Consider the following 21,900-nt stretch of genomic DNA (forward strand, 5'->3'; position numbering starts at 1 on the left):
GTGGAAGGTGTCATCACTCCCTTGAGACCTGTGAGCCAACACACCATTCCTTGAATTCCCTTGCTCTTCTGACAAGTTCTCCAAAGGCCTCTTCACTGTTCTTCCTGGGTCCAGGCCCTGTGCCTTCTAATTGGCTTTCTACACTCACTGTCCTAAAGTCACCTTGCAGTGAGGATTCAGCTCCTTCCCTGCCTAGAGCCTGTAGGTCTCCCTTGTGTCTGCCCCAGACAGACACCCAGTCTTACATTGTGAGCTGGACTCAGCCTCTTGATGATTCCACACAGCTCCCCACCCCACAGTCAAGCCAACCTCAGCTGTGTTGCACTCACTGCCATGGACTTTCCATGCCTGGAATGACTTTCCTTACTGTCAGGAGAAGCCTACCAGAATCTCTTGGAACTTCAAAGACCAAAACGTCACGGACATATTGCTGGTCCAGAGCTTCTATCTGAAGTTCTGGAAGCTTTCATTGCAATCTCATGACATGCATCCCATCCTTGGAATGCCTTCCTTCATTAAGGTGCAGGTTCTTTGAAGAAGGCCACAAGGCACTCTGATGTAGAACAGTGAACACAAAGTCCAACGGACTTAGGTCTGAACCCACTCTTACCTCCCATGTGGCCACAGCAGGTTACTCACCATCTTTAATCAACAATTTCCCCTAATGGAAGATTAGAACAATACTCCCTTATAGAATACTACTGAAAATTAGAAGAGGGAGTAAAGAAGTATTTGGTATCCAAACGTGTTTATAAATTTGATTTTTTTCCTATCGAGTCCAAATTACCCACGTTGGGCTGAAGCTGCTTGGGGTAATAAAGCACATCATGTTTTTTTTTTCCCATTTTTTGTTTTGACAGGCTATAGAATATAAATGCAAACATTTGAATATTTCACATTTATTCTTACTTTTCTCTAGGGAAATAGAAAAAGAAAACTGTTACTTTAAGTATTCTCCCTTAAAATGAAGAGGGAGGGTGGGAAGAAGAAAGGAAGGGAGAGGGAAGAAAGGCAGAGGGAGAAAAGGAGGAAGCTTGTGAGGAGGGAGGGTGAGAGTGAAAAGAGAGATCTTAAATGCCTTTATATGAGAAAAGTAGAATTTTATTCAACTGAAAACAGAAATGCTTCCAAAACACTGTGTGTGTAAAGCCCAATTCCTCCACATTTCACAATGTTACAAACACAGGCCAGCCTGCGAATCAAATCAGTGTTTCCCGTCTGCTTGCTGTGGCTACTCCCTGGGCTTTCCGAAGTGGCCTGCTTCTATATTACTGTAGATGAATCTTAAGAAACCACTTGACAGTTTTCTTACCATGGCTTGGCCGGGAGTTGTGAACATTGGCTCAGAAGACCTGATTTCACCGTGACCGGCCAACACGCCTCACAACTTAGCACTGAGTAGGGCTGTGAGCCAAATTGGCCTTGGCCCTCTGCAGAAAAGAGTTATCCGAAATAACCACAGTAAAGGGATGTGGGGAGGTTCTGTTCTAATCATGCAAGTGAAGCTGGCTAAATTCTGTCATTTTCTAAGATTCCCACAATGAAAACAGCAACTATAAATGTGAAAAAAACACCTCAGGACCTAACTTCACATAATATTACCGACTTGGTTCTCTTTTCCAAGATGCTGAAGACACCCTCAGAAAGGAACCTACATTATTTCTCATCCTCCAAAGCTTGGCTTCACATCAATCGTTTTAAGAAAATTCAAGAACTTCCACATGCATTAATCCCCAGTGAACTGGATCTTTGTAATATATTCATTCTCAGTGTTTTGGCAAAGTAGCAACATGTCACTGGTTTAATTGGTGGCGGGTTATTTTCCGGCTGTCAAATGATCTTTTCCTATTTAAGAGTCAGAAATCAAAATGCTTACTCATAAAGGAATTGAATAATTTGGAACATGAACAACATAAGTATTTATGTGAAAAACACTTTCCATTTAATTAAAATGGCAAATCAGCTATAGTAGCTTCTTACTACTAATTCTAATTTGCACTCACAGTCATGTTTATTCATCATATTCAAAGATATTGCTCCAGAAAACGATTTCACAAAGTATTCAGAAAAACATATGTATACATACAGTCTCTGCCAAAGAAAGTTAATTATAAAAATAACAAATCCAGGCAATATAAAGCTAAGATACGAAACGAGCTGGCATTTATAAACACAAATAAATAAATATGTACAAAAGAGTCTATGCCAATGATGGACAAAGAAAAGCTTTACGATGCAGGGAACAGTGATAAGAATAGACAATGATGTCTGAGGACCCTAGATGAACACAATGCAGTTAAAAAAAAAAAGAGGAAAAAGAATTAAAAACAAAAACAGGGGAGCTGAATTGATATTATTCTCAAGGTTAGGCTAACCTAAATTTTGGCTCCACAGCTAAATTCCTGCAATTCTGTTCTGAGGCAACCCAACGAAGGTGCAAAGCCCATGCACGGAACGGAGCGTAGAATTTGGCTCAGTCTTAAATCCACCTGCAAATGCTTTTACTCAGCTGTTTCTTCATCTCTCCTTACCTGATTACTGGAAATTTCTAACTCAGAGTTGACATCGTTGTCAAATATGAAAAAAAAGAAAACATTTTCCCAGATCTGAATGAATATGAGTAGAAATCAAAGCCACTTTGGAAGCTATCTCTCAGTTACTATTAATTAAATAGGAGCTTTGGGATAGAAATATCATAGTAGAAAGCTAATGAAATTCTATCACGAATCTCTAAGGCTTGGGGAAAAGTGTATGAAGATTCAGTGACTATTTATGATTGATTTTCGTCTACATGTAACCTCTGCCAGAATAAGCAGCCTGTTAATAATACGCCTATGGAAAAGGATTTGGCTCTACTGTAGTGAATCTTAGTGACCTTAAGATTTATTATCCTTTCCTACTATATACACTCCTCCCTTGTGAAAGCCAAGCCAGGGAATGCTCATGTCTCCTAGGGCAATGTTCCATGCTGCTGCAAAGTGAAATGGTAATAAAACCCCACACCATATTATCTTACCATCCAGTCAAGTCTGGCAAATAGCTTTATGACTAAAGATCAGCAAAAGGTGAGAGGCCCCTCAGATGCTGTACAGCCTGACAACTCTCCTAGGTCTCAGACTGAGAGCCACCTGTTTTTTGAGCAGAGAGAAAGGCTCTCAAGTGCTCAGTCCTGGCTTCTGCCTTTAAGTAGATTGGTGGTGCCAGAATGTCTTCTCTCCTGGTCACTTAGGCTGATGTCTCCCAGAACCTGATACTTCACAGATAACTCAGAGCAAATATAAAGGTACAATATGTATTGAGACCAATTTCTAAGGACCTAGATACAACTCTATCACTTAAAGACAATTTAAATTATCGTCTCCAACACATTCACTAGCAAGCATATTACTTAGGGTAGTTTGAAAATTAAGAAAACTGCTTAATATACATGCCTTGCATACAGAAACCTAATCCATAAAAAACACACCATCTATCTTGCCAGATCTGCTCTGGCTCTTAGAATCAGAGGACTTATGTACAAATGGTTTTTAGACTAGCAGTTGCAGACCCACGTGCTTATAAATTATTTTGATTATGACAAGTTACCCCTGTGCCTCAGTTTATATTCTCTGGAACAAAGCACTTGAAAAGGAAGAGGCTTTCTAATTGTGCAAATGGAAATGTCTTAGTCTCTAGGGCAAGAACAGGACCATAGAGTCTCAATGATTATATTTCCTAAAAGGGAGAGACTATTATACACAATATGCTTAATGGAAATTCTTGTTCCTCCCATAAGTCTGTGGGTTCAAACGACAGTAGGGGAGAAAAACCAGAGGTCTAAGGAATTCGTTCTTCAACAAGTAGTGGGAAGTCTACGTTAATGGAAAATCAACATTATACTTGATTCAAATGTATGGGATTAAATTCTAGTTAATGATGACGCTTAAGCCTTGTGTCTTGCGTAGGATAAGTGAAATAGTAGAAATTTACAGGGTCTCACATTAACTGGGTCAAATTTTTGGAAATTCTTTCTTTCTTAAGCATATTAATGTCCTGAAGGTTAAGCATTTGGTAGAATAAGAAAGAATTCCTTCCCAATCTTTGGATCAGACATTAAGTATTCTTTTGTATCTGTGGTTGAAATGTTATTGAAAATGTAGAAATGCTACTGCATTCATAGAAACTAGCACCAGAACTTAGTTATGACTAGTTGTATGTTTCTCACTGTTGAGAAAGATGATGTAGCCAATGGCCATATCCAAAACCTAAAAGTGGGGTGTTTATGAGCCATAAACTATACTTTCCTAGCTCTGCCCCTCCCTTGTCTGCTAACTTTAATGTCCCCTGGCTCCCCGAGTTCTGATGAGTCTGATCCAATTATATATTTAAAAAATTCATATCCCCTGTACCTACTGGGTCATGTTACTCTCAGTACTAAAGTTTTAGTGATGGTGGAAATGCCCCCATGGAAGAAATACACTGAAAGACAGATTTTAAAATTTTACAAAAGCCTTCTTAACAAAATACATTCCTCCTATATGAACATGCAGTTACCTAGGTCATAGCACGTTCACAAGTGCCAGTCATAGCTTCCACAGCTTGCAGATTTTCACATTTCTGTAGACAGATTCTTCTTTATTCTACTAAACACATTAAAACTTTGTGCTGTGGCTGAAGGTGTCTGACATGATAATATTTTTATAGAAGTTATCTGAATGAGCATTGCAATAACCCTTGACTTTATCAATGACCTGGTGGACGGGGATGATTGATGTTTGTTCTCCATCAGCATGGGTCAATTTGGACAAGGACTTGTTCATGGAAGCATTGTCTGAAAGAAATGATACAAAGAGTTAGGCTACAAGATGAGTGGGTGACATGCCTAAGGGCCACCAGACTGGACACTATTTTGCACATTAAAGAAATACATAAAGGAAATGAAGCTCTGTTTCTTTCTTAGGTTAGGTAACAGGCAGCTCCAAAATTTTATGCTTTTCATCTTCAAAGTGCATTCCCATGCATGAATGAATGCTAATTTGCCTTCTAGTAATTTGTGTTGGAATTTGTTTCAAGAAATATTACCGTAAGTGGTATTTTTCAGAGTCAATGAATAGAATAATTAGAAAATTGCTACAAAACTATACTTGGCAAATAACTCAAAAAAAGCAGGGACAGATTATATAACAAATAGAAGATGCCAAAACATCTATGGAAGAAATGTTTGATGTCCAAGATATGATTTCCAAATAATACAGGGAGGGAGAAATGGGAAGGTGACCATGAGTTGGTAGGCACAAGGGGATTCATCATACTGTCCTCTCTAGTTTTTATATATGTTTGACACTTTTCATAAAGGAAGCTTTTATAAAATATAATTTAAAGGATTTGGGGGAATAAAGTGAATGAAAATAAACAAGAAAGGGTATTTTATTAACTATGCCATAGTCTCAGGATGATGTTATTGCTGATGGCAATAATATAAAAATAATTGATAGTAATAAAGGACTGCTAAATACATTTCTGCTCTGAATTTCTCAAATTAATTCATTAATTTATGTATAAGTTTTTATTTAAATTCCAGTTAATTAACATACCATGTAATAGTGGTTTCAGGTGTACAATTCAGTGATTCAACACTCAATATCATATACAATTTAAATATTATTTCTCTAGACCCAAAACCTTTCTAAAATTCGTTCAGATAGTCTCTGAAATTCACATAAGCTCTATTATTTATAAATACATATGGCTGTTTCATTTACCCTGTAAATACCTTCTTGTAAGTATCTACACTCCTCCCCTTCCCAACACATTTTGGAGAAAAATTCTACTCAAAAGTTAACCATAGAGATTTCACACCAAATGAAGGAACAAATGTGACCTTTTACAAAGCACTCAGTTCTCTACATTGTATCTTCTCTATTCACTGCAGAAGAAGCTAAAACTCTATGATGAAAAACTGCTTCAAGGAATCATGGCTCCAAATCTGGAATGTTCATTGCAGGCATGTTTATGCTTTGAGTAAGCTGCACCCAGTATGTGACACAACATTAAAAATCCATCAGTAATTGATAAAAGCCATCATCACTGTATCTGTTGTCTTTGGAAATGACTCAAATTGTTTAACTGTTGTCCTATGTTGAAACAGACACTAAATAAAATGAAGACTAAAAGAGGAAATGTTGTGTTCATCCCATACTAAAGGAAGAAAGAGAGAATAGATGGCTCATGAAGCACGGCAGAATGATCACATACCAGGACTGGTGAGAAAAAGGTTTAGGGAGCCATTGTAGAAGGGCCCCTTCCCATTTAGCTCTCAGCAAGCTGATTGATTCTGTGTTTCTTTCAGTTCATATACTCACTAGCCATTGGTTTTCTGCTGGGGATTTTTCTATTGATTTAGATATCAGTAACAAATAATTTGTGCTTAACGTTTTTAGAAAAGCACACATACTCAAAGAAGCTTCAAGGATACACTCATTTTGCTTCAGTGACAACTTTCAGTGGCTTGACACCTTTTAGATATTTTGATTAGGTCCCTTCCAAATATGTGACCCAATTTTCTGGGTCTTCATAGTCAATAAAGTAAAACTCTGAGCAAGGGCTATATTTCAGTATATATGCTATTCCCAATCCTCTGGTTAGATATTACATCAATAACAATAGAGATTTTGGTTGTAGCTGCAAGTTTGAAAACCAGGGGCTAGGGAAATGAACTATTATTTGACCTAGGCTGAAATGTCAAGCAGACAAAAATCTTCAAAAAGCAGGCTTGGAACTGATAATTTCTCTATTATGACTTCTATGAATGTACCATGACATATCCAGTAATTCATAAGAGCAATGGAAGAGTAAAGAGTTTCTATAACAAACTTCTATAACAAACTTCTCAAGTACTGCTTCCCCCCCCCCACCACTATTCTACCTTATATGTGATCCCTTAACTCCAGAGCATGGTACATTTCCTAGAAGGAGCAGCTTGCAGACACCCCATGCAGAGAAGAGCCAGCACAGCCACAACCATTTGAAATTTCAGAAATTCCAGCTCAGTGCAGGACTGTCATTGTGCTAGCCGAGAAGTATCGTAAAGAACAAGCAATTTTGCTGGCGCAGCAAGAGTCTTAGTTTAATCCATGCAAACATTCTTTTATTACCTTGCAAAAAATTCATGCATTCAAAAAGTAATAGAAGTTTACCTGAATGATCCACTTTTGCTGAAGGAATGCTCTTAGAAGACATTATCTACACCATAAACATATGAATTTCTAGATCAATTCCAAGAAATAAATTAACTAGATATCCATGATGATATGCAGGGACTTTTTGCATACTCTGAGTGACCCAAGTACACCAGCAGTCCTACTGAGAAATGGCTATGTAGCTAAAGGTCATTCATACATCAGTTGATTGGAAACCATCAATTACTATATCGCAGAAGTAATGTCATATAGCTGACTATATCTTTATGCTAGATGACAAGAACTCATTTAACCCCAAGGGTTTTGTTATGGGAAACAGAAAAACATTAATACATTCCTTAAAAAAAACATATATAACATTTTAAAATAGCAAAGTTTTTCTTTGGTACCTCAATTTCTGAATTTCCTTTTATCTTTTAGTCAGTTTTATCCATGGTCCTTAAATACTTCTAAATATTTCATTACTACTTCCAAAATGTCCCCTGTTCCAAATGATCTACCTGTCATCATTTCTCCCCTGGTGACATTTTTCTAGCTATTCTCACATGTGTTAAGAGGACAACAATCTGATTGGTCAAATCCCTATTCATTCATAACTGATATAGAATACACACTATTTGCCTTTTCGAAGGGTAGGCAAAATGAGTATCTATTTTTTTCTTATAAATGAGATTGTTTTCTTAATTTCTCTGCCACCTTATTATTAGTGTATAGAAAATGCAATAGATCCCTGAATATTAGCCTTGTATCCTATAACTTTACTGAATTCATTTATCACTTATAGTAATCTTGATAGAGTCTTTAGGGTTTTCCATATATAATATCATGTCATCTACAAATAATGAAATGCCTTTTCTTTTTCTTGTCTTATTGCTATGGCTAGGACTTCCAATACTATGTTGAATAAAAGTGATAAGAGTGGACATCCTTGTCTTATTCCTGATCTTAGAGGAAAAGCTCTGTTTTCACCACTGAGTATGATGTTAGCTGTGGGATTTTCATATATGGCTTTTATTATGTTGAGGTATGTTCCTCTAAAACCTACTTTGTTTTTATCATGAATTGATGTTGTATTCTGTCAAATTCTTTTTCTGCATCCATTGAAATGATCATATAATGTATCTAATTTTAAGGTTGACTAAATAAAGTAAAAAATTCATTCATTATAAGTAAAATGTATTTTGTGCCAGGAAACTACCAATTAGGTAGAATAACCTATCTCAGACTATATACCTGTCACCAAATTTCTTACAGAGGTATTTAAAGAAGGATACACAGACCTCTTAATTGAGGTAGACTGCGTACAGGACTCAGAGGCTGTATCTTATTCTGGAAGAGAGTCCACAGCTTTTATTTGATTCTCAGAAATGTCCTTTGCTCTAAGAAACTTTGAAAACTGCTGTCCTAACCTGTTCCAAGTTTTTAGATCTTTAAGAATTTTGGAATTAACAAACTCTCTAAACACTCAAACATTTTTCCATAATGCTATCTTAAATCTCAGGCAGTGGCCATTCCAGTGGCAAGGTACACAGGTCGTGGTGCAAGCAGGGACATGTGGAAGGATTCAAATGTATATGCAGGTCATTTGAAATTTAAGTGTTTGCAATGTGAACATTTACATATACACTGCACATCGTACTATTTGCAAAATACCAAATATTAATCTCTTCAGTGCCATTTGCCTCTGCTTATGTTTAATAACTAAACAAATTCGGAGTTAAAAAGTTATTTCTATTATCCTTTTAGAAGCATCTTTAATGAGGAAAGTGTTGGGTGCTAAGTGGTGACAGCTGTTTGCTTGAGGTATATTTAGGATTTCAAAGTGGAAATTCTTCTATTTTCCTTAGATCTATTAAAAGATTGCAACATTTCACACCATTTGCTGGCTATCAAGTACTGCAAGAGAGTCTTTATTTCCACACTGTCTTCAGGATTGGTCATACACATGCTCAGTGTTACAACCTGTGGTCACTGTAAATATCGAGTAGTACCAGGAGATGAACAAAAATGGTGTTTCTCACCATCCTGTATCACTTTCCAAATGTTATGTTCTCTATCATATTTATTCAGTGACTTACATAGCATCTTCCAATAACACATCCAATGGTTAAGGAATTGATTCTCAAATGTAACATACATCCTGGATGGTGTTTCCACCTGTTCCTATGTCAACTTGCCAATTAACTTTCATAGTAAGTTATGAAACATGAAATATGCTTTCTTGTGAATAATGACAACTCAATTTCTATATTTTTAAAGTAAAAACATAACTTTTAAACTCAGATACCATATTTTAAAAAGAAAACTAATCTTTGAATCAAATGAAGTAAATAATATTCAGAGGCAATAATATGGCTATGTGGATTCAATTTTGGTTGTAAAGGTTTAAAAAAAGACAAAATATTCACAAAAGTGCTGGATAAGGTCTTCAAATACATTTTGATTTTCATAAATCTAACATAAGCACCCTCATGGGCACTGTGATCTATCAATCTTCATGATATGGCAACTGCAATAAAAATATGATGAGAAATGCACCAGAGAACATCTTTCCCACCGCCAGAATAACTCACCGGTGTGGCTATTCCTTTTGAAGTAGGTGGTAGAGCTGGATTTAGATTTGGATGTAAGGTATGTTGAGTTGGACCCAATGGAGCTTGAGGACAAAGATTTTCCTAGATTATCAGAACTTTTCTTGATGATATTGGTAGCTGTCTTGCTCCAGTCTGAAAGAAATAATATCTCTTCATGAACCTGCTTTAGGGGGAATATGTCCTGTGAAGAATCATCACCACATTAAGAAACTTATCCAAGGCCTCCCATTTTCTTATATGCTAGCAATGGCTCAGAGAAGAGGTTGGCATATGAACAATAATAAACTGAAGTAAGTTTCTTAATTTGACCCGTTGCGTGTATTGTTTAAAATCTGACTTTAATTTTGTAAGGGTGAGAAGCAATCACTGCCAAAAAAAAAAAGTAATACTATTCTTCAAGTATTCTTTTTTATAATAAGAAAAATCTCTTTGCCTAATAATGTGATTGAGGACCTCAAAAACATGGAAAGGTGCACATGTTATAGTGGAACCCCTGGATGTCGGAGCTGTTAAAGTAGACACAGAGCCCTGGGCAACTCACACCTGGCTGGAATTCATGCTTCTCTGCAGAACAGAAGGGTGAGGCCCAGAGCCCTCAGATCTCCTACAGTCCTAATGTTCTAAGACTCCAACTAAGCATCTTCACATCCTCCACCTTTACAATTTTCTGCCATCGGGACTGGGTTGTTCTGACAATGGAAGACCAAATGAGAAAGGTTTCTGATTGACCTCAGGTATAAATCCGATTGCCAACATGCCCCTTTACCTGAGTTGTCTGCTAACCGAAATCTACCACAGCAGAGATGACGCCTCCACTGTTTCTGGACATTCTCCTTCATAGCACAGTGGAAAATAAATATAAATAAGCCTGCAACAAAAGACAGTGCAAACATTTAAGCCAATAGATAAATTTTTAAAGATAAATCTTGTAAAACACATAGCTTCACTTGAAATTCTTTTTTGTTTGTTTTTACATCTGAGTCACTAAGAAACAAAGATCCTAAGGAATCTTGAAGTATGTACTAGATGGTTTAATCCTTTAGAACAGAACGCAAAGGTTCAGTTAAAACTAGAATAATTACACAGAGCTGCTTCTGCCTTTGCTGTTCTTTTAAGCAATTATTATGACTTAACCTGAAGATTAAGCTGAAATGCACAGTATTCAGTATAAGAGGCATTTAATATTTCCCTTATACTTGTTTTAAAATTATTCGAAAGTACTTCATAAAACTTAGAGAAAAGAGAAAATGGAAAATATCCATAAGTTCTTCATCTATTGTAATTTGTGTATTCTCAGCTGTTTTATATATACGTATTATTGTAAGTTTGGGCCACAGAAAAATGGTATTTTTGCATGTAAAAAATGGCCGAAAATCAGCAAGTTCGAGTGGCTCCACTGGCCTGCTTTAATTTCTCAACATTTTAATACAGAAATATTTCTGTATTGTGAAACAGTCTTCATATTTATAGGTATTCCCCGAACCCATCAAAAACGAACCGGATCACTAACCGGCTTTGGAAGCCAACCACTTTCAACTTTCTAAGGAGTTTGCTTCTGCATTTTCACCCCCTAATTGATTTCTCCTTCATTTCCTCTATACTTGGTTTTCCCATTGCTTACCAGCATATTCTAGTAACTCTCTGTAAAAATCAAACACAAAATGGTCCTCCTTTAACCCCCAATCTCCTTTCGGCTTCAACTTTTTCATTCCTACTTCCAAAGCTTCTTAAATGGTTAACTTTTGCTATCTCCACTTCTTCTCAATTCTTCTCTTCTCAACTCACTCCAAACGGGCTACTACCCACAGCTACAAAGCCACTGCTCTTGTAAAGGTCAGCACAACCCCAGCATCACTAACTTATTTTTTGTTCCCATTTGAGTAGACCCCTCAACAGCACTCAGCACGATTGACTATTCTCTGCTTCCTGATACTGTTTTCTCTTAGGTATCTTCCTAATTTGCTTCCTGGTCTCCTTGGCAGATTCCTCAGTTTTACCTGTAAATGTTGACATGTCCATGACTTAGTTCCTGTTTTCTATCTTTTCTATGGCTGTAGAGTCCCAGTAGGTTCTCATCTCCTCCGGGCATGTTGTATGCGTGCCATATGCTAATTTTTACACCTGCCCCCAATCCCCTTTCTTGTCACCACCACCTCCACCAGGAAGCGAACCCATGCTGCTTACAGGACACCTTCACTGGCTGTATCTCTACTGAGCAGCATCTCAAACCACTAATGTTCTACACAGACATCCTCTTCATCACTACCCTCACACCAATATCTCAAGCTCATTCCTACCCAAAACTACTTCACAGGCTCTTCTTTCAAATCTTTCCAGTACTGCTCCCTGCTGCTCAGGTGTCAGATCAATTGCTAACTCCTCAAAGAGGACATCATCAACTGTTTGTTTCCTTTTCCTTTTCCTTTTCTGTTTTAACCTCTAGTCACACCCTTGCACATACTTTTCTCATGGCCCTTATCAGTACCTGATATTCTTGTATTCCTCATTTATTTATTCATTTGTTTTCTTGGTTGTCTCCTGTTGGTAGATAATAAGCTCCAAGAGCAGAGGGATAGGTGTCACCTAGTGCTGTAGTGGCCATTCCCAGAAGGATACCAGGGACTAAGCAGGAACTCTATGAATGTTTGTTGAATGAATAGTATGATTAACTGCTCATCTATTTTACATGAGTTGGCTGAATACTTATATGTATATTTGTACGTGTTAAATGTATTTGGGGATGGGGGATGAAACGCAGGAGTAGAACACTAATTAAGGATCCATAGACTATAATGAAAATATGTTTACGGCAAAAGTTTCTAAAAAGTATGCAAGTTAGATGCACAGGTACTGCCTTAGTAATGTACCATATGAAGCAGAACATCTACATAAGGGAGGGTCTTTTAGAGGATGTGGGGCTTGAACTGAACTTGAAGAAAGCTTTGGGTGGGGAGGAGGGGAAGTGTCTAAGAAGGGTGATTCATTCAGTGACCCTTACGCACTGCCAAACAGGAGGAACTGTTTCAGGAGCTGGAGATTCACAAGTCAACAAGGTAGATGATTACTGCTTTCATGAAGTGAAATGTTTAGCATGGAAAGGTATAAAAGTAAAAATATGACAGTACATTTAAGGGACATTGACTTATCTGTTCTTTTTTAGTGTTGTATTCATCAAGAAAACTGTAAATTACACTGTAGTGTATACAATCAGAAAAGTTGGGAAAAGTACTGAAAGTGCTCTCTTTTGATGTATATAGTGAAAGTTGCAAAATATGTCTAAAGTTAGGCTTGTATGTTTTTATGGTTTAATATCGTAACTCAAAATGGCTCAAAATCTTATTATAGAATACATTACATCATGAACTATTAGAAGAGGAGCCTACTGGATGGGCCCGGACTGCAGTGAAGGACCACGGCTGAGTCTCTTCCTCTGGGATTGACTTCTTGTTTGGTCATCAGTGAGTGCCTGACACTTAGGAGGTGCTCTATAACTTCCTACTGAAATTACTGGTCACCGATTTCAAATGGACAAGTAGCCTATTAAAAAACTCCTGGGAAGTGCAAATGCATTTATCTATGAAGGGTATAAACAGATGTACAATGACCTAAATGAAGTAATACTGGGCATCAGTAATATTACCATTTCATTATTTTTTTATGATTATATCTTTTATATATATTTATATAAGTAAAACTATTATTTTTATTACTAATACTTTCTTTTTAAAAATGTTTATTTATATATTTTGAGAGAGAGGGAGAGAGAGAATCCCAACCAGCTTCTGCACTGTCAGATGTCATGAAAACTGAGATCATGACCTGACCTGAAACCGAGAGTCAAACATGTAACCAAATGAGCCACGTAGGTACCCCATTACTACTTTATTCTTAATAAAGTAATCAGTGAACGAAATATATCCTAGTGACCTAGTTGTTTGTCTGGAATGATATCAGAGAGGGTAGGGAAGTTGTAATTGTATTTTTTTTTTAACTTTTTATAAATTTTTGAGACAGTGCAAGTGTGACTGGGGGAGGGGCAGAGAGAGAGAGGGAGAGAGAAAATCCCAAACAGGCTCCATGCTGTCAGCACAGAGCCCAAGGCAGGGCTCAAACCCCTGAACCGTGAGACCATGACCCGAGTTGAAACCAAGAGTCGGACGCTCAACCAGCTGAGCCACCCAGGCGCTCTGGGAAGTTCTAACTTTAAAAGAAACCTCTAATAAATATGAACCAAATTCCAGTCATTCTGACCACAAACGAACAGACACCCACACAGCTCCTGAAGGTCCTGTGCTATGGACAGGACGGTGCCAGTCTGCTTGGCCAGGAGGAGCTAGAGAGAGGAGACCTGCCTGCAGACTGGCCTGGCCCAGGCACGACAAATCTCGGAGCCGGGGGAGGATTTTCTTCCACACTTGAAACCCTCAGAGTCGGTACCTTCAGGCAATCCACCTTCCTGGGGAGTAGGGGGTAGACATCACTGGGTTTGGATCTCACCTTCACACTGACTGATGAAATCGGGTGGCTTTTCAAAGCCTTCCCGCACCTACAACTCCAATTCCCTATGCAGTTTGCTGATACACAGAATCCCTTTAAAAAGTAAACATGCCTTTTACTATCACTGGTAGTGTGAATAGTCAAGGTGTATAAATGATACAAACTGGTTAACAGCTCTTTTTAAGTTTCCGAGAGGTGGTGGCAGTTTCTGAGTAAAGGGAGCAAGAGGCATGGATGCCTGAGGAAAGGTGAACACAAGTGACAGATTCAGGAGCCCCTGCCTCGGTTTACTCTGTTTTTGTTAACTGGGGCAGAATCTGTAGGTTTCGTATTTTTGACACACAGCTGAAAATACAGGTAACTATGTGTTCTCCATGTGTTCTTAAACAATTGTTTAGCAAAGTCACATATTAGGGCTGGAAGAGATTATAAACTTCAGTTAGAAACTTTCTTTCCCAAGCATCTCTGGCGACAGGGCCTCCCACTGAGTAAATGATTTTCATTCGTTGAGAGCAGAAGGTGAAAGCTGCCAGATGTTGCTTCCCTTGCGTTACACTCAGCAAATTTTATAAATGTCGTATCTACTGGAGGAAAAAAAAACTTCAGAGGTTATGTCTGGTGTTTCGAGGACACTGGGAGAGAACTAATTCTTGGATTCGCTTTGTCACCCTTACTGGGATGCTAACGTGCATTATTTTGAGGGTCTGATGCTGACCAGAGTCACAGAGGAAGAGGTTAAAGATAAAACTGGCTTAATAAAACAATTTTTTAGATTGTGCAGTGCTGTTCTAAATTATAATTATGCGGCATTAGATGACATTGCCTATTTTTAAGCATCTGCATTTGCCAGTAAATATACAGGCATCCAATAAATTCAAGAGACACTGGAATACAAATTAGATTCAAAATCTGAACATCTCCTCTAAACTGCTGTGATAGCAGTCACTGAAATGCTCCGTCCCCCACTATGAATTGTGATGCTACGAGACAAAATTAGATGACAGGCATGAGAAATTAGAATTCTTATGACTTAATATATTTTTAAATGGCAAAGTATTATGCTCATTCTTTAGCCTTGTGATACGTTTCCATTTTAAATCGGAACAGGGTTCTCGTAATAGGTTATTTTACTAGTCATAGTAACTAGACCTTTTCATGTGAATTTAAATTAGTCTGACAATAAATATTATACCCAAATTCTTACAGGACAAACCATCCCTTCTACAGTTCAACTGTGGGAAATGTGGTAGGTATGTGCATCTGGAAGAACACACATACTCAGTATGGAAAGAAATTCTAAACACTTCAGAAAGGAGGAGGAGAAATGTGGCAGGACAGCCAAGGGAATCTGGAGGCCAAAGTGAGAAAACAGAGGGCTATTCCCTCCTCAATTCTGAGGGTTGGTGTTTTTTTTTTGTTTTTTTGTTTGTTTTTTGATCTATTTATAGATCTTGGTGCCAGAAGCACAACTAAAATCATAAAACTTTAGACTTCTACACTGACATCCAAGGGAATCTGTTTGATTTCTCTTCCCGGTCTATGCTCTCTTTTCTAGCAAATATTTTCCCTTTGAGGATATTCCTATCAACCACACAGCACCTCAAAGAGTATCTCCACACCACCTGGAAAAATATGCTCTTCTAGCTTTCTGGGAAGGGTTTTAAGCTGTGACCAGGGACCAGGATAATTGGCCTTTATTCTTCACACTGACTTACAGCTTTATTTAACCGACCAGGGAGTAGGGAACAATGTCCATAAAAGTTGGAAGCTGAAATGGCTGAAAAGATTTGAATCAGAATTAAAGCCTTTACTTCATCTTGACAGGTTAGTGCTAGTTCCATGAGACCTTCATGTCTCACAAAACAGAGCTCATGATGGTCAGTCCCTCTTTGGGTGTATTTTAGCCTGAAAAACCACTGCTCTAATGAATCCACGCCAAAGTTCCTTAGCAATAGTTTCTTAAGCTTGATAACTGCCTTGATTCTTTATTTTACTCACATGGATTCAGATCCCATGCTGGAACAAGAAGAAAAACAAAAACTTGAACCAATTTTAAATGAAGAGATATCTAACCCATTCTCTACCCACCCATCCCCCCTCACCCTTGTTTTCCTTTTACTACCATCTTTCGCTAATTAGAGGTATCTGATCACTAAAAAAACAAAAATTTAGGGGCTCCTGGGTGGCTCAGCGGGTTAAGCGTCTGACTTTGGCTCAGGTCACAGTCTCACGGTTCATGGGTTTGTGCCCTGTGTCGGGCTCTGTGCTGACAGCTCTGGGCCTGGAGCCTGCTTTGGATTCTGTGTCTCCGTCTCTCTCTGCTCTTCCCCTCTCTTTCTCTCTCTCTCAAAAATAAATGAATAAACATTTAAAAAAATTTTTTTAAATTTAGACCACTATGCAAATTCAAGATGTCTTACTTCTCAGCAAATTTTGAAATTTTCTTATTTAAAATAAATGACTTTTTCAATCCTGACAGAGGATGGTGTCCCAAGGGTGTGGGAGGGTGGGGCTGCCCTTGGGCATTGTCAAGGAGGAAAAGGTAAGGAACTCCACCTCCTCAGATCCCCCCAGGGAAGCACACCACAGGCCAAAGCTGGGTCAGCAAATAGGGTGCAGTGACACCTCTAAGAACCATCTAAACTTGGAGTGAGAAACATTCTGAAAACTCTCATCAAAAAGTGGATTTGGAGGATGCCTGGGTGGCTCAGTCTGGTGAGCGTCCAGCTCTTGATTTCGGCTCAGGTCACGATCCCAGGGTCATGGGATTGAGCTCCGAGTCAGGTTCTACATTGAGCATGGAGTATGCTTAGGGTTCTCTCTCTCTCTCTCTCTCTCTCTCTCCCACCCTCCCTCCCTCCCTCTCTCTTCCTCTGCTCTCTACCTTCCCCCACCCCCCCACCCCCACTCATGCTCTTTAGAAAAAAAAAAAGCGGATCTGGTTTTTGATATCTAGTCCTTTCATTGACCCGAGAACACCTTCAAGCAGAATGTTGGAAAAAAAATAATAATAATAAACTTCCTTCTAAGTACTGGCACTATATTCGCTGCAGATGTTATGGTCTGTGTTTAACCTTGGTCTTTAAAAAAGCTATTTAACTATGTATTTAGAAAAAAAAATTCTGAGCCTCAATATTTTGGCTAGGAATTTGGCCCCCACATGGGACTCATTCTCTTTGGCTGATTCTGGCAAAGACTGTGGCTTTCTGAGGCAGATGTAAAATGAGTAGCCAAAGGGATGTTCTCAGATCTTTAGCCTGATTATCAAAAGTTGAAAAAAAATAATTGCCAAGGAGCAGTTCCCCTTGGATATAAAAGTGAAATCTGTACAGTACAATTCAGGACAGCACATATTGCCATTCTTTTGCGGCTCTAAAAGGTCATTTTCGAGAAGCCGTGGTGGAGGGAAAAAAAAAAGCAAACCAAAACCAAAACCTCAGGTCCTCTGCTCCTAATGAGTGCTTTATTAACTAAAAGCAACTGACACTTGGAGCAAGACTGTCATCAACAAATTCCGACAAATGGCCTCAGTTAACTTTTTCTTACTCTGGATAATAAAGATCCAGAGTCACAATTAGGGGGAAGATTGCAGATATAGGTAAGTTCAGGGATGCAGGGTAGACTCAGTGCGGGTAGTAATGAAGAGTGAATGGTATCTTAGGTCCACAGGCACAAGTGGTTCTGGAGTTTCGATGGGAAAAGCAATCAAGAATTAATCAAACCACATGTGGGCAAAAAAGGGTGCATATTCTAAATAACTGATTTTCGGGGCGCCTGGGTGGCGCAGTCGGTTAAGCGTCCAACTTCAGCCAGGTCACGATCTCGCGGTCCGGGAGTTCGAGCCCCGCGTCGGGCTCTGGGCTGATGGCTCGGAGCCTGGAGCCTGTTTCCGATTCTGTGTCTCCCTCTCTCTCTGCCCCTCCCCCGTTCATGCTCTGTCTCTCTCTGTCCCAAAAATAAAATAAACGTTGAAAAAAAAAAAATTAAAAAAAAAAAAATAACTGATTTTCGATACGAATGGTCTAGATTACCTCTAAGTCCCCCAGCAAGCCTGAGTCCATGTCTCTGAACAGCTCATATATTCTGTTGTCACACAGACATAGCCAGCTGGCTGCGTGGCTGGGTTTATGGCTCTCTTTGGGAACCTCCTGAATCCTGCTTTCATCCTACCAAGATGCCCTTTAGAAAATTATTTCTCTGTGGCAGAAAATGCCGTGCCAAAAGATGAGTAATTTATTTCCTTGCAGTGTGTAACGTCTCAGCCAACATGATGTCGTCTCAGATGTTAGGGTTTAAAGGTGGTTCCTCTATTTACCTTGGCACCAATTTCCTAATGTTGCACATGTGATTACAGCACAGTTTAACAGTCAGGAGGCTCCTGACCCTTAATTTAATTTTCTTAGCTTACCAATAAGGTTAAAATAATACTAATAAATATATGTCCCTAAATTGTTTTTTTTCTGAATAAGGGTAAGAGTAAATTACCATTTACTCATTAAACATGTAATTACTAATGGATTTTCTCAATGGATACAGATACTCACTAGAAACTTTGAAACAAAAAACTGAAAGAGCAGTGATTGGTTTTATTTTTCTTATGCTTTATCCCCTAATAAGTAATATGCTATGTTATAAATATTACATTCTTGATTCCAACTGATCTTAGGGGAATTGTGAACTCTTCTGAGCCTGTTTCTTCATCTATAAAATGGAGACAATACCCTCTTTCTTGGGTACAGACTTTCTACGCTTGTTTTAAGAATTACATCAAATCATGGATGTTGTGTGAGAGTTTTTTTGTAAGCCACAATGCAACTGTGAAAATATAAATTATTTCTGTTGCTCTGGGTATCTTCATATTTTCAAATTAATGGCAAACATTATCTCTGAGTAGACTGATAATAACCTTGTGTGTTCGCAACGGCAGCTTCTATTTTCAGAATTGTAAAAGATGGGCTGATTGTGCCCGAGACCAGCAATCAATATTGTTGAATTCACATGCTTGGAAAAGGAAAATTGAAGACCAAGTTCTTGTTATGGGACTAATTACAGATCTTGATAAACTTGCCAGGAGTGTTAAACTTCCCTATGTGTTGAAAAAAACCTAATCTAGTTGATAGTATCAAATATTTTGGTAGTTAATGAAAAAAAAACATACAGTCTGAATATTGTTTATCACTTAAAATTTTTTTTTAAATTTTTTGAGAGACAGAGCACAAATAGGGGAGGGGCAGACAGAGAGAAAGAGGACCCCAAGCAGGCTCCACACTGTCAGTGCAGAGCCCAACATGGGACTCAAACTCACAAACTATGAGATGCTGACCTAAGCCTAAATCAGGAATCAGCTTCTTAACTGACTGAGCCACCCAGGCGCCCCATTGTTTATCACTTAAATTTTTTTTTTGTTTTGTTTTTGAGAGAGATGCGCATGTGCAACTGGGGGAGGGACAAAGCAGAGGGAGAGGGGTAGAGAGAATCTTAAGCAGACTCCATGCCCAGTGCAGAGCCCAATGTGAGGCTTGATCTCAGGACTGTGAGATCATGATCTGAGCTGAAATCAAGAGTTGGATGCTCACCCGACTGAGCCACCCAGGAACCTCTATCGCTTTTATTATAAGCAACTATGTGCACTTATTTAATCACAGACAATAATCTAATCCTACAAGTATGTCAATATGGTTAAGGGACAGAGGTGCCCAAGGGGACTCTGGCCAAGACCTTCTCAACAATCAGGGAACTGCTTTTTTACTTCTTTAAAATGAGTTACATTGTATTTCCTGAAGTATAGGCTAATGTTCCCAGGCATGTGAATCATGATATGCTTTTGTCAAACATCTGTTCCCTTTTAAATAGCAATTTGTACACCATACCATTTTCTCAAGTTGTATTCTTCAGAAAAAATTAAAATTTCAAATACAGTGATCTGCCAGTTTATCTGGTGAAAGCAGCAAAGACAGTAAGAACAGATATGCAACCCCACCATGGCAAGAGAAGACACAGTTATCTTTTCATCTTAAGAGAAAAAAAAATCAGTGGACTGATTAAAATATAACTTACTCAAGTGAAGAAGAAAAAATAAAAAGAACAAAGCAATGTACTGTGAAAAATTAGAAAATAATAGACTTAGGCTTAAGCTGGATTCAATTCATGATTTCATTTGCTTATTCAAGTAGGTAAAATTTAAGCTATGACACACAGATTATAGTAATTCTCTGATACCACCATTTTTGGCAGTTAAGTTGTATGGCTGTAAATGTACATAAAAAATTAAAAATACATATAACAAAAATACGTATTAAAACTGACCCTTAAAATAAAATATAAAAATAAAGCATGCATAACCTTTTAATATGTAGGCTATGTAAATTTATGTAAGCACCCATATGATCACACATGTATATGTGTGTTTGGGCACCCTCACATCCATATATGCATTTATTTCCAAGAGTCCTGAAAGATAAAATGGATTTTTAGCATGTTTGAACCAAAGTTTTGAAGACATACACAAAAATGGAAAGAAACCTGTTCGCAAAAGCCACTCATGTGACACAGATGCCCCGATCTGACTACAGACCCAGCTTGGACACCTGTCATTCCTGCACACAGGATCTCTAGAACACTAAAAGGTGAGGGGTCCGATTTTCAGATGTTTCATTACAAGCTACATCTGAGATTAAAATCTGTTTGGCATAAACTTAATTTTCATAATATTGTATTACACTCTACATCTTTGGCCACTGCTGAGTCTAATAACGATAGGCTTCAGTTAGCTAGAATATCGCATTAAGCAAGAAGACCACTCACCCTGACCATTCTAAAAAAATAATTTTTTTTAAGTTTATCTATTTATTTTGAGAGAGACAGAGAGAGCACAAGTGGAGGAGGGGCGAGAGAAAGGGAGAGACAGAGAATCCCAAGCAGGCTCCGTACTGTCAGCATGGAGGTCAATGTGGGGCTCGAACTCACAAAACCGTGAGATCGTGACCTGAGCCTAAACCAAGAGTCAGACACTTAACTGACTGAGCCACTCAGGCACCCAAGAGTTTACTTTAATGAGCAAACCAGTGATGAGTGTCCTGGGGCACCATACTTCCAAAATTTCTCTTGACTCCGTTCATGTATTTCCAGCTCCCCCATTCCCACTGCAGTCTAAAATACTTCACTGTCTTGTCTCACCCGGACCATTGGAATAACCTCTTCTCTGCTTGCCATACAGCCACTGCTGGGCCGTTCTAATCCCTTCTCCATAGGTCCAGCTTCATCTTTATACAATGCACATCTGATCATGTCATTCCATACCTAAAAGATTTCAAAGACTTTCCACTGGTCTTAGAAAGATCAAAATACAGGGCCTTATGGTCCAGCCCCAGGCTCCCTTTTGTGCCATGCACATCACTCTGTCACTCTACGGCTCATTCTTGGTTCTCTGGTTATAGGAACCTTCTTTTAATTCCTGGGGCATACACTATAATCACTAATGATAGCAGGTTTTTTGCACACGGAGTGTCCTCCACCCGGAATCATCTCTTCTCTGTTTCTACATCCACCTCCACCTCGTTCATCCCTGCCGGTCCTTCAGATTCCAGCTTAGACACCACGGCTTCTGTCAAGTGCTCCCAATACCACCAGCT

At 38.5% G+C, this 21,900-nt stretch overlaps 1 protein-coding gene across 1 annotated transcript in view; it reads right to left on the minus strand.

The window, feature by feature from the left end:
- Positions 1-1,083: 1,083 nt before the first annotated feature.
- ADGRG6 (adhesion G protein-coupled receptor G6) overlaps positions 1,084-21,900 on the minus strand; it is a 142,582-nt gene continuing 121,765 nt past the window's right edge. Inside the window, exons 23-25 of the mRNA XM_047102840.1 lie at positions 10,539-10,640; positions 9,752-9,904; positions 1,084-4,810 (exon numbers count right to left, since the gene is read on the minus strand). Coding sequence (XP_046958796.1) covers positions 4,632-4,810; positions 9,752-9,904; positions 10,539-10,640 — 434 coding nt within the window. The 3' untranslated portion in view covers positions 1,084-4,631. The remainder of the gene's footprint in view (positions 4,811-9,751; positions 9,905-10,538; positions 10,641-21,900) is intronic.

Source organism: Lynx rufus, unplaced genomic scaffold (assembly GCF_022079265.1).
Source record: "Lynx rufus isolate CCGP_SWC_20201006 ecotype Redwood Valley unplaced genomic scaffold, mLynRuf1.p SCAF_6, whole genome shotgun sequence".
In the NCBI taxonomy this organism is placed as follows: Eukaryota; Metazoa; Chordata; class Mammalia; order Carnivora; family Felidae; genus Lynx; species Lynx rufus.